Source organism: Accipiter gentilis, chromosome 7 (assembly GCF_929443795.1).
Source record: "Accipiter gentilis chromosome 7, bAccGen1.1, whole genome shotgun sequence".
Lineage (NCBI taxonomy): Eukaryota > Metazoa > Chordata > Aves > Accipitriformes > Accipitridae > Astur > Astur gentilis.
Window position 1 is genome coordinate 4,823,010 of NC_064886.1, and position 13,703 is coordinate 4,836,712.

Below are 13,703 nucleotides of genomic sequence, written 5' to 3' on the forward strand. Positions count from 1 at the left end.
GGCCGGGGGCAGCGGCCGGTGGGGCCGGGCCGGCCCCGCCACAGGCGTAGGCCGAGCGACGGGAGCTGCCGCGCCCGCCCTGCCCGCACGTGGTGGGAGGGGCCTGGGGGCGTGGCCTCGCTGTCACTGGTCCTCGCCGCGGAAGGGGCGGAACGCTCACCGCCGAATAGCGCGGGGATTGGCCTGTGGCCGTGAGGGGGGCGGAGTGCCGATTGGCCTGCGGCGAGGCAAAGGGCGGGGCGACATCTACCCTCGGGGCGGGGTACGGCGTTGAGATAGCGGCGAAGGGGAAGAGCCGGGCGGTCGGGGGAGCGCGGGCGCGCTCCCGGACCAGGTGCGGCGTGACCCACCGCGCGTTCCGTAGAGGCTGACGTCGGCGCGGGCGAGCCCCGGGGCGGCGGCGAGGCCGGCGCGGGATGGAGGGGCTGCCAGGTGAGGCTGCCGGGCCCGGCCGGGCCGGGCCGGCGGGGATCGCTGCCGCCCTCCGTGACAGCCAGGCGGGTGTAGGTGAAGGCCGCGGTTCTCCACCGGCCGGGCGGTGTGGCGGGGGCGGCAGGCGAGGGGCTCGGTGGAGGAGGAGGAGGACGGGGGGGGGATGGGCGACGACGGACCCTCGCCCGTGTGGCCGCCGGTTGCCTTGAACCTGCGCCCCGGCTCGGCTCTCGGGCTGCGCCGTGCTTTCCTGCCCCGGGGGGGGGGTGGGGTGGACGGCTACCGGGCGCGGCATCCTTTAAGGCAGTTGCCCGGTGTGGGCGGCTGGTCGCCCTCGGCCTCGTCCCTGCCCCGGTGCCGCCTTCCCCGGCGAGGGTCGGCTGGCCGGTGCTGGAGGAGCTGCCGGTTTTCCCTCGGTGGCCCCCTCTGGGACATTCCTCCCGCCCTGAGGGACGCGACAGACCTGTTACATTGATGATGTCCGTTTGTTTTTCCTTCGCGCTATTTCCTGCTCTGGTTTTTTTGGGGTTTGGGTTTTTGTTGTTTTTTTTTTTTTTTTTTTTTTTTTCGTTTCCGTCGCTTCTCCTGGATACTTAACCCATTTCGGTTGAATAGAGGACTGTTCGTTTCCGTTTGTGAGCTTATCGGCCTTTCTGGGTGCAGTTAAACAGCTGTAGCACTGCAGCTAAAAGTAAGGTTGACTGCTACCTGGAGTTCAGAAGCTGATGGGTAAATCTTGGTGTGAGCACTGCAGAGGAGTATCCATCTGTTGCTTTTCGTCAGCCGTGGTGTACTCGTGAAATTCCTTCAAATAGGATCCGCTGCCTGTATTCACATTTGCATCTTGCGCTCGTGGCACCAAACGGGAGGAGATGGAGCTGCAGGATGTCTGGTGTGCAGGCTTGTTTGGCCTGTAGCGTGGCAGCAATTCCAGAAGTTCAGCTGACTTCTATCTAGGGCTCGCGCTGCTCGGAGAGGAGAGCGTCGGCCGCCCGTGCATTGAGGCGCAGGCACACGTGGCTTTGCCTTTTATTTCTAAGCGCGTTCGGTGTGCTGAAAAGCAATTTGCTATGTAGAAGAACCTGGGTAGCGCCAGCTTTTTCCATGTTTCCCCTAACCCTTACCCTGTTGTGCTGATCTGCGGTCAGGTGCTGTTCTCGGTGTTCCAGGTAGCAGGAGGACATGGACAAATTCCCAGGTGTGGAGCTGGTGCTTAGCTGGGTACTGAAGCAGCACCTTACACTAAATATCACGTTTGAATGAATCCTAGCTAGCCCTATAGTCTGCATGGCGACCTTTGTGGGTACTGCCGTTCTGCCGGTGAGGGTGGTGCTTGCTCCTGGTTAAGCAACAAGTTTTCTCTCTGAAATAGCTATTTGTGTAAAACGTACAAGGAAATCTTCACCTTGGTTAGTTTTAAACCTTGTCATTGACCTACACAGTGGCGTAAAAGTGCATAGAAGGCTGATGGTTTCTGTTCTGTGTCATTTCAAGGAATTTAACCTTGGTATCAGCTTGCCTGAGCAACTATCGAGTTTTAACGTTCTTTGGAAAATGGAAGTCCGTGGTTAGTGGTTTTCCTTCTCTAATCGCACTTCTTTCCTTATGCAACTTTACTGCAAGTAAACTTTTGGTAGCAGGAGGAAACAGGTTTGAGATCTGCCCAGCTATGTAATACGTTCCTTGCGCCATCCTGCGCTCACCCAGATCCTTGGCTTTTTAATACGCCCGCACGGTTGTTTGGATTTTGGGTAGCATTTATCTCTGTGCCAAATGCTCTTTGTGCACGAGTTTTCATACTGTTTTTCCTAGCTTGCGTGCATCTGAATAACAAGGTCTCTCTGGGGCTTTATGGCAGTTCTAGCAGAAACTATTGTAACTGTATTATAACTATTACAAGTATTTTCTGAAAGGGCAATAGGCCAGTAGCATCAACGCGTCTTCCTAAGTGTGATGGTTCTCTGGTGTTGGCTGTACAGTCTCTACAGGAATATTCATTCAAGTGTGTAATTCCTTCCTGGTAGTCAGGTTGTTCTCTACTGAATAAAGTTAGCTTTCCTTTCTTTCAGTTCTGGGAAATCCAGTTAATTATACAAATAAGTGCAAGCGTTATGTGCTGAGTCAGTGGCATGGGGGAAATTAGTAGCGTGGCTTCCTGGCTTAGCACGGTTCTCTGTGGGAACTGTTACAGTAGACCAGTCTGCAATCCTGAAATCTCTGCTCTGAAGGCCAGCATAGCTGTAAATGACCTGTTTTCTGTGAAAAGTCATATTGCTTCCTTCTGCAGAATGTGAAGGAGCTGAGGGTTGTGTTATGTCTGGAGGAAAGAAAAAACATATATATGTAAGTTATCAAAGTTCGATTTGGGAACTCCACTGACTGCCTGGTATTGCCTTAACTTTCTGTGTATGAAGGCTTTGCTGTCAGTTATATAATTTAAGGTTGCTCTTTATCAGGGATGCAGCAATCCTTGTTTTCTCTGATGTAAAATGGTTGCTGCATGTCGCTTTATTCCTGCATGCAGGTGAAGAAGTTTGGAGATGTCTAGGATGCGGGGACAGCATTGCTGCTGGTCAGCGCCTCTACAAGACTGTTAACGAAGCTTGGCATATTTCCTGTTTCCGGTAGGTAAACTTTTAGCCCATTAAACTCTCCTTGTTGTGTTCAACTGGTTTGGAACCTGGTGGATAAGTACCATCTTGCAGAGCCGTTGTGTGCTCTTGTTTGTGGCTGTACTTGAGTGCTTGCAGTAGCACTCTGGAACTGACTTTCGGTCCCAATAGCGGTCTGACGCTGCCTGGCAAAAGTGTTGCCATGCTGACGCAAACGCATACGGGAATACAGATAAAGTACAAATGAAAGCTCTGATTTACTGGTGGTGGCAGAAGCCATGGGTTGCACCTTTGTCTTCAGCTGCATTCCAAAGCGGTGCCCAGGCAATTTAGATAGCCTGTTGCTTTTTCCATATGTGGTAGGTACAAGGGAGATATCAGGGTGTTGGGGGAAACTGCTGATATGGGGGAAGGAGATCTTGCCTTCTGCTTTCTCTCCTTTTCAGACTAGTAAGACATACAAACTTATGAAATCTGTCAGATAATGTTGCTGTCAGCAAGGACAAAAAGGGATCTCTGACATGCTTTTCTTCCGGGTGGTAGGAGTAGTGCCTTTCGTTGGTGTTTCAGGAATATTCGGTTCAGCTTTCATGCTCCAGAATCACATTTCTGAAGGGGCCTATATTTTTGAGAGGGGTTGAGTACCTGTAGCTTCTACTGGCTTCTGTGTTGGCTTGAATCTGGAGAGACTAATGTTTTGGATACTGTCAAAGCAAGTAGGGAAAAAGGAAGCCAAAGTGTGGCTTAGGAGGAATGTTTGCTGTGCCAAGATAAGTATCTACTGTCCTGGTTTAAAGAACCAAAAAACCGCAACAAAATACCCCAACTTTGCTGAAGTGAGGATTATGGTTATTGGTGTATTTAAAAACAACAACAACAACAAAAAATCATCATGCTGCCAAAGCAGTGCTAGCTCTGTTGACGTGGAAATTGCTGTTAGGTACAATGACATGTTAATAATCACAATTACAGCTTTATATCACTACAGATCCCAGTCTTTTGGGTTTCTATTGGTTTGAGTATTCATGTTTAGCTATATTGAGTCAGCTTGTCTTAATCCTGGTTTTCTCTTCTCCTCCTTAAAGAACTAGTATCCTGTTGTTGAGTTTCCCTAGATTCTGCCAGTAGCCAAACCCAAATCTATGTGTGTGCTAGTAAGTCTTTCTTTCTTGCCTTTGAATGTATTTCTGTTGTGGGTCTTGATTTGCAAATGTCTTCGTGCTTCTTGCTATCGGGGCTGTCGAGGTGGATAACAGCTGAGCTTGAGGCAAATCCTGCCCTTATGACACTTTACAGAGAATTTGATATCATGAGTAACATTGTATAATGGAAGTTTGGTGGGGGTTTTTTCGTTTGTTTTATACAAGCGAAGACGCCAACTTTTGTCCTGAGGTGTGTAATGACTTTTTGCAGTTGCTGATGCGGTTCTCTTACGTGCTGTGCTTTTGGCTAGCTCCAGCACCCATCTAAGCTGCCATGCTGAATGAACAATTGGAACCTGCAGTAAAGGAAGCTGCCCTTCCGTTTTTCCAAGTTCCAGGGTAGGACTGTACACGAAAACAAATTTCCAGTTTGCACTCTGTTCCCCCTTTTCTTCTGTTATCCCTAAGCCATGCTGAGCAGCAGTCTTGTGCTTGATATCCCAAAGCCAAACTTTAAAAAGCCTCTAAGGGTAGGAGCCTTTGGCAGCTGGTAGCTGTGAGTTCCGGCAGCTCTTGTGGAGTGTTTTTTACAGTCTTCCTGTGGATTAGCTGACTCCCTGGCCTGGCACATAATTTCTCTAATGCTGATTGGCACTGCTCCAGGCTCGTTAGCTCTGTTTATTCTTGGTCAGGCTAGGCTGCTGATCATGCTTGGCACTGGCAGTAGCTGACGTACATGCGTGTCTCTGAGGATTTAAGTTTTTTGTCACTTCCCTCCTTCCTCAAACTGCATGTACAGGAGCTTTGTCTCCGAAACCTGTATTTTCTCTGCTGTGGCTGGAGGGACAAGCAAATCCCAATTCATGTATCTTGGATATTTTAAACTGTTCTTTGGCCAGCTGGTCCTTAGGCTTGGATCTGGCTGAGGAAGTTTCTTAGATGTTTCTGTCACAATGTCTTTTGTGAATTAACTCTGAATGTACTTTTGGCCTCTGAATTCTGTTGAGATAGCATATGCTTTTCAAAGGTTGTTGCTTTTCCCTGATAACGCAGTCCCACTGGATTGGAACTTACGTTGCACAGAACTTCAAACACTACACTAAGAAAGGGAAAGAAAGAAGTGGCAAGGTATCTTTTTCCTAGGTCTGGATCACTTTTACCTAAGGGGATTACTGGAAGAGCTTTTTTTGACTTAGAGCATGCTGTTCATACTGCTTTCAGTCTGACTTTTTTCCATATTACAAAATAGAAGATACTGCCCTGAGTTATACCTTTGAATAAAGTATTGATACCTGGTCTTTTGATGTCCATTGTTGGGGGCTTTTTTTTTTTCCAGAGATAAAGACAAATGAAATTAAAGACAATTCCCTCTTTCTGTTGGGATATTGCATATTTGAACTGGAGTAGGATGGGATGAGAAGACCCAGATATAGCTCCATGGTTTAATCTTAAGGGCACAGTATTTGTTAAAAATCCAGTTTTGATTATTTGAAAACCATTAATTCAGATCAAGCCTCTTGAATGCATCCAGGTGGAAAATGCTTTTGGATCCCTATGAAGAAAATTATTGGAAATGGTGGTAGGAATTCCTGCTGTAGTGGGGTTCTTAAGAAATTTATAGGAAGGAAGACAGCTGAGGTTCAGTTCCTTCCTAACCATGAAATAACAGAGGATGTATATTACTATGGTCTATAAAATAAATCTAATTTAGGTAGCCAAGCAACACAGGCTTGCTGCAGAAATCTCAAACAAAAGGCAAACCCACCGCATCAGATTAAAACTGTTCATAGTACATCTTCTAACAAAAGTTACTGAAGGTGATGGATTACTGATGATTTTACAATTACAGATTTAAAAATATACTCTTTAGTTTATACCAAAACCAGTTAATTTAAAGCTGAAAAATCATCAGGAGTTTGAAGAGCAGAAAAGCTCATCTTCCTTTTTCCGGAAGAGGAAAGGAAGGCAGAGAAATTTTGTATGAATCCAAAATTTTTCATTAGTAGGTCTAAAGCACTGGAGATGATGGTGATCAGAAACTATTGGTTCAGTTTGGACAAATATTTCATTTTTGCTTAATACACCAGATTTCTATGCATACGCAATGCAGCTTGATCTCAGGAAAAATTATCATGGCTTTCTGTATATTTTTTAAAATTATATTATGAAATAGGTTGCTGCCAACTTAATATAAACAACTGTATGACTAAAAAGTGTAACCTTTTGATATCTGACTAAATATATATTAAATCTCTTTATACTGATCAGGGATTACATTATTATATTCAAGTAATTGCAAGCAGTAAGTTGACTTTCCAGTAGGTGATGTTGGCTAAAATTAAATATGGTCTTGAAATAGTTAAGAGACTGTTTACACTTGTAAAAAAAAAAAAAAATCTAAAGTAATAAAAATGTATTTGTTTAAATTATTACCTAGAGTTAAATGGATTCACTTGACAGATTGTTTAGGATTCAGGTGCTTGCACTCTTTTTGAATGTGTTACTCTGTTTCAGTTTCTGTTAACCTTTACTGGAGCTAGAAACTAAAACGCAGAGAGTGTTGTAACCACCAGAAGGCTGTTCTCTCTAAATGAATACTTTGAAAAAATGGAACAGTCTTGGCAGAGTGCAGAAGAACTCCTGGCTCCGTCTCCTACTGGTATTCTGAAGTGAATTTGAAACAAATTCTCCTTCTGACTGTTTCTCAGTAGTGGAACAAGGTTAAAAGTAGATTCTTCCCAGAATCCCTCGTTGCCCACCCGTTGTGCACTCTGCAGCGTGACAATTGTCCGTGGTCAGAAAACAGAACTGGATTAGCTATCCATGCATCGAGGGGATGCCCTAAGCTCCGGGCTACTGAGCAGAAAGAGAACCACTATTAATTTGCCAACTCTAGTAATTTGATTGTCTTACAAAGACGTGCTTTTTCTATACTGAATGGCATATTTTGTGTTCTATAGAAGTATTTTTTGCTCAGCAAAACTTAGTGAATCACTTTGATTCTTTTTACATTTGGGGGCAGGGGAAGGCAAGCCAGGCAAACGTGAAGAACGTATATAGTTAAACCTGTTTTGGGGGTTGCAGGATAAACTAGATGACTTCTGAGGGTATTTTCTACATCTGTTTTCTGTGGTTCTTAGGATATCTACTAAGCTTCAACTTGGGTTTGAAGGAAGTAATTTCTATGGCTTAGGAATGATCAAGAAACTGATCACCTAACAATCTCCCATCACTGTAGGTTTTTGTTCTCCCAGACTAAGTCTACTAGCACTTAATTATCCTTAGTGTTAGAAGCTTCTGTCTACTCCCTTCAGAAATTCCCCTTGTTGCAATTTAAATCAACTTCTTCTAGTCACTTTCACAATGGATGTGGAAAAGAACCTTGTTTTTCCCCCTTCTGTTAGTCAAGTAACCTTTTCCTGTTTGAAAGCAGCAGTCGCGTCTCCCATCAGTCTCTCCTAGACTGAAGAAGCCCTGGACCTAGCTTTTTCTCATAGACTGTATTTTCTAGACTTTGGATCACTTCTGTTGGTTCAAACTGTTTGGCACAGGCTTTCATTTTCCAAAAGCTGCTTCCTCCCCATAGGCAACAGGACAAATAGATCTACAGCGACAGAATACAAAGCTCAAATGTACAAATGTTGACAAAGATGTAGGCAAAGGTGTGTATTAAGATGAATTTGAAATGTGGGGACGTTTGATGCTTTGAATCTTCCTTTAGCTTTTCAGCTGTGAACACAGTCAGGTTTGTATACACAGCAGCTGAATTGGAGAGCAGGGGAAAGATCAGTAGTAACAAAAGGCAGTTGAATTATGGTAGAAGCAGGAAACAAGAATCTCCTCTTCTTCCCTGTCTTCTCGGGTTTCTGGCAGTTACAGAAAGCTAATGATAGGGCCTCAGAGGTGAGAGCTCTTCTCCACTAATCCTGCAGACTCCTGGGAATGTCTCTTTGATGATGTCTCTATCAGCATTGAAATTCAACAGCTCACTATCAGATTTAGGGAGAAATAGTTGCTAAGTGCCTGTTTGTACACATTGCCAGGGCTGTTCAGGAGTTTAAAAATGCAAGGGAGCAGCGAAGCACTTTGCAGGTGGAAGCAGCCACATGCCTCAGGGGAATCTATATCAGCTACAGGACATCATGATGACCCCTTATATTTAAGGAGTAGTTGGGCATTCCAGTCCTAACTTTTTTTTTCAGTTGAGTTGCGCAGCTTGTCCTTTAGGGCATTGTTATCAGAGCATTACTATATCAAGGCAATTAGAATTACTCACACAGCCCAGTATGTGGTAGGCTTTCCACAAGAGTGAGACAGGATCCTTCCCTGAGGAGTTTAGCGGCCTGCACAGACAAAAGCAGCAAGTTAGGGAGTGACGATGCAGTGGTGTAAGTGCCGGTCTTATTGCCAGATGTGCTGCATTTACAGATCAGAAGTCTCTGCTTCCAAAACCATATATAATCTGTGAAGTTTCAGTAGGTTTAATTTCTTTGGCTTGCTTCTCAGCCTACACGTATTCGGGAGGTCTGCAGCCATTAGGCAAGTACGGTGGAGACAAAAATCTATCTCCATCCTAATGTTGTGCTTAGTGATGTTAGGTATCGAGAAGGCATCACTGTGTTGGTCTGAAGTTCTGCTGCTGCTTAGAAGTAAGGTGCAGTGAAGGAGATGGCTTCGCTTCACTGTTCGTTTTAGTTTACTCAAGAGCTATGTGCAAGAGCTTTCACTCAGAGGTACGTGCATATCAAAACGGTATTAGTTTCAGTAGCTGATGTCAGGAGCTGACTCTGTCTTTCAACAGCAGTGAAGTACATGTTATATGTAAGTGCCTTGGAAATACAATGAGGTGTTGGGATTGTACTGAAGTATTTGGAACGCCTCCAAACTGCACCCCTGCTGAAACAAAGAGTTGCTGCAGATTCTTCAGGCATCAAGCAGATGCCTCTTCCCCAGCTTATACCGGTGCCGCACATACCAAAGTGCCCGTCTGTGCCAGGATAAATTTGTGTATCTTAGGGCTGGTAGATATGCTGAGCAATACATCTGTCTGTAGACATGCTATTGGACAGCATGAACTATGTGGTAAAGAGGGTGTCTAGATGTGCAGCCTAACCCCAGCTGTTTTAAGATATTAATCACCTGAATATCACAATAGCGATGTGATGCATTTCTGTGGGTATAAAACTGTAATGGCTGCGACTCAATTTGCAATAAATTTCATGTTAAGTCATTGTCAAGGTTTTTCATTTCTTCCTTTTTATCTGCTAGTTGTATTTTTCAGGCTTCTTTCTTCCTTTTTATCTGCTAGTTGTATTTTTCAGGCTTCTTTCTGGCAAAAATTACAGTACAATTCTAAACCATAGTAAGGAAAGCAACTCCCTGTGATGGGTACATGTTTGTAGTGGAAATGCTGTCAGCATTTGCAAGAGAGAAGATGCTGATAACTGACTTCACCTGGTGAAAAAGAAATTTGCTTCGGTGCATTTTGGCCCTCAGAGATGGTATCAGTAAAATTACATGGAAAAGGTGTCCCCCCCCCACACACACACCTGTTCATCAGCATTTTTTGAAGTGCAGTCATTCTGGCAGGAATTCAGATCTAGAATGTATGAACACATTAACACCTTTTCCAGAGTCCTTTTATCAGAGCTATTGTGTTCTCAAATAGGTTGTAGAAACAATAAAAAAAAGGCAAGAAGTAACAAGAGAATTCTGTGTAGGAAAAAGTAACTTACTGGCTGCTGCTGGGGCTTGCTGCAAAAGTAAAATCATTTTGATAAGATGTTTCCTGTTTAAATAGACATTTGACTATGTGTCCTTTGGCTTTAAGGAAGTCTCAAACAAAATCCCTTCCCAGTTGCTTAACTGTCTGGGTGGTTTTTATTACTTTGAAGTTAGGCTTTATCTGCTGGCTTCATTCACAGACTAGCTGGCTGCTTATCACATCTGTGGATCAAATCTTCAAAGGTTTTGTCTGAAGAGTTGGGATTTATGAGGTCACGTGGAATCCCCCTTGGAGGGAGTTCAGCCCATGGCAGCAGAATTGTGGGGAAAAGCTTTTGTCTGTAGGTGATACTGGGCAGGGAAGGGGCTCTGGGATGCGCTGGAGGTATGTCTGTGTTGTGGGGTGATGCTGATAGCCAGGGAAGCGTTGGATTGTGAGCACTGGCCCATATTCAGCACGCAACATATAGAGAATGTGGGAGACCAGAGTGCATTCCTAGACACAGACTCACCGTGTTGCTGCTTCCAGTAGAGCTGTGTGAAATGTCAGAAGGAATTAGGCCCGTGCTGGAATTGACAACCACATCGGGCTCTGCAGCACTAGGCTTCACTGCACTTTTACAGCCAGGCTTAGAAGCTGCACTGAACGGGTGAAAATTATGAATTATTTTTTTTTTCCCAGAAAGATGGATGCTTATTAAAAGTAAAAAACAAAAACAAACAAAAAAAAAAAAAAAAGAAAAAAAAACAACGCAAAAGGCTGCCTGGCTTTCTGCTTACTTCAACAGTGAGCAGCAGCTGTCAAATCTGCAGCCAAGGCTGCCTCGTCCCAGCCCCAAGCATCCCTTGAACAATATGCCAGCTGAGACGAGCATCTCCAGTAAAAGCACATTTGAGTACTCTTGCCTCTGGAACACAGCATGATTTCCAGGCTGTGTTCAGGCACGCCAGGCTTTGCTGACTGTACAAAAATGGGAGGGCTCGGTGCAGCAGCGTATGTTTGTTGCATTTCTGAGTGTCTTGCAAACAGCTTTAGCTGATTAGGCCACTAGAGATCATGCTTGGCTTCAGAGGAGGCAAAATGATATAACTACATGTGCTGCGAGCAGCAGAGAGTACTCCTCCGTGCTGATTTATGCCTCTCAGCTTCCATTCAGGAGATGAAGATTAGGTTAAATGACTGCAATGATCTCGGTTAAAACCGTGTTGGAAAGAAAATTATTTTTCCTTGGATGAAGCACACTGTGAGCTACCTCCTGCAAGAGGACGAACAGATTGTCAGTTGTGTGAAGGTAGTGTAACCCCCCTCACTGTGAGGGATTTAGGAAGGTATGTAGCAAACGTTCATGTGAAGTGTTTGGAGACGTGGCTAGTCGTCTTCATCAGACCCTCTGCCTGCCTTGATTTCCCCATCAGAATGTGCCACCGCTGCAAAGAGTAGTTTCTCGTTGCGCTTTGGCTCTTTGGCAAAAGCTGCTATCTTTCAGCACTTGCTAACGCAGCCCCTCTTTCGGATCTGAGCTCCACCCCTTGTGAAGAAGTAGAGCTTTTTCAGCCTCTGTAGCCACAGGCTGTCCTCCTGCAATCGCTCCTCCTCTCCTCCCACCCTTGGGTGGGTCCAGAGAAGGGAAAACTTGACAATAGTTAGCAGGCAGCAGAGCTCGCAAGAGCTATTGCAGAAGCATGTCCAACTAGCCCAGTTAGCAGTTATTCTATCCTTCCCAAGGGTGCCGCTGCCGCTGAATGCGGGAGAAGATGGTTATAGCCATGGGAGCCAGGAAAAGTCTGAAAAAGAAGGAGCAGCCGAGAGACCTGGCATTCCTTGGGCAGCTTCAAAGAGAGGTGAAGTATCTGAATCAGCGCAAGATTAAATGAGCACTGGCTGCTGCCATGTTGGCAGAACAGAGCTGTTCAGAGGCAGTTGGACAAGTTTGTGGCTGAGCCGGTTTATCCAGTGTTGAAGATGGGAAGTTACTTGTCTGCCCCAGCTTACTTCGCTCCCAAGGATCCCTTTCGGTAAGTCTTGCGCAGGATTAGCAGTGGATCTTCAAAGTGTCGTTTTACCCCCTGTAATGCTATCCTAAGCAGTTAGCATGCGAGGTGTGAAGAATGAGGTCCAGTGCTTGTGTGCAGGGAACAGCCAGTCCCAAACTGCGTTCCTGTCTTGCTTTGAGGAGGCGACGGGGAAGATTCTTATTACCAGCCTCTTCACAGCTCTCTGGTACAAGGGAATGGCACCTGTGTCGTGAGGCAGCGTCTCCGTAGCCCAGGCAAGCAGGCTCCCTTTCAGGGCAACACTACCTGTGCGGCTTTACCCCATGCCCCTGTGCTTTGCTCCACTGCCAGAGGAACGAGATTACTGTGGCGGCTGCTGTTTATGTCTCTTACAAAGCTACTTGTGCTTGGGCATAGCGCAGGGTGAGGTGAGGCGCTGCTGTTGCGGAGTTCAAGAAGGTGATGTAATCTGCAGTGAGGCAGCCCAGTAATCTTGCTTCAGAAAAGAAATCAAGTACTTTGCAGGTAAATAGGGACGAGCAGCCGCTCACTGTGATTGCATTACATCTCCACAGTGAAAACTGTTAGTGGGGCTGAACGAAGCCAGGATGGTGACTGGCGCTGATGTGCTGATAAGGTGAATGGATGGGGAAAGGCACAGCTTGCAGTTTCATTGTCTCCCTCCTATCCCCTACACTCGGATTTGCTCATTATTGATCCTGTTCCTGCAAACACTTTTGTAGTGATTTGGGAGTAAGGAGCCTTTTGTTAAAACAGTCTAGTATAGGAGTAAATACTGCCACACGATTGCTAAGCTTCTTTGGGCAACTTTCTGAAACAGCATCCGCTTTCAGCAGAAGGAAAGTGAGCAGACATTCGTTATTTCTAATATGTGGAGGGCATCATGCTAAGCCATAGATACACCTTCTCCTAAGTGTGTGGAAGTCGTTTTGCATAGTCAGAGCTTAAACGCTCCGTCTTCTTAGTCTCTAGCATCTGTTCTTCCCTGTCTAGTGTCTTCTATGTAGCCCGTGCACACACTTCTGCTAAGTCCGGGTAAGAAGCCTTTGGGTTATCTACGGGCTGGGGTTACGTTTTATTCCGCAGCTTTCTGTCTGCGTGACCGTCCTCTCCCCAGTTCTGCCTGCAGAATTGGAACCACAGCTCTTTTGAGCCTGTCTAGCGTTAACTGATCTAGCCTGACAGTGTGTGTGAGGGGTGCATTTTATTAATGAGCCCTTCTCAAAGGGATCTGTCTCTTCAGTGCCAGGGAAGTCTTTGCTTCCATTAGGGTATTGGCTTTCATTTAGATGTAAAAGAGATGCCACATCAATTGAATCTCCCATCTCGCTGAAAACCGGGCTGGTTACCTGTTGTGACCTGATCCTCCTACCACCCCCCACAAAAACAAGTAGCCATCAAGCAGCGATTTGTGAACTCTTTCTGCACCTGCTGTGCTGCAGAGCATCAGGGCTGAACACTGCACCCACGTGCTGCCTGGGGTTCCTGGAGGATGGTTATGGGAGGCAGATTAATTTATTCTTTATAGCCAAGGCTGGGAAGCAAAGAATCATAATCTATGGGACTGTATAATCGGAGCAGGGCTCTGCAGCTCTGAAAATGGTGGCTGGGCAGCAAGAGGAAACATGTCAAGTATGGCTGTTGCCCGTCCTCCGAGAAACTTGATTACCATGCTTTGTTACTCTGTAATAAGAATAGCAAATCATCTAGGAGAAGATCAGCAGTTTCTAAACTATAAAAGACAGAGGAGCAAGAAATCTTCCTTTCTTTTGGTTGC

At 45.7% G+C, this 13,703-nt stretch overlaps 1 protein-coding gene across 4 annotated transcripts in view; it reads left to right on the forward strand.

Moving 5' to 3' along the window:
- Positions 1 to 13,703, forward strand: part of LIMK2 (LIM domain kinase 2) — a 34,502-nt gene that overhangs the window by 1,522 nt on the left and 19,277 nt on the right. Inside the window, exons 2-3 of one of the 4 annotated variants that reach the window (XM_049804934.1) lie at positions 2,957 to 3,056; positions 11,637 to 11,926. The exons of 1 other annotated variant lie outside the window; for it this stretch is intronic. In XM_049804934.1, the coding sequence (XP_049660891.1) occupies positions 11,874 to 11,926 (53 nt within the window). In that variant the 5' untranslated portion in view covers positions 2,957 to 3,056; positions 11,637 to 11,873. Of the gene's footprint in view, positions 1 to 293; positions 433 to 2,956; positions 3,057 to 11,552; positions 11,927 to 13,703 lie in introns of those variants that run through there. 2 more of the 4 variants (XM_049804931.1, XM_049804932.1) reach the window with 2 other exon arrangements.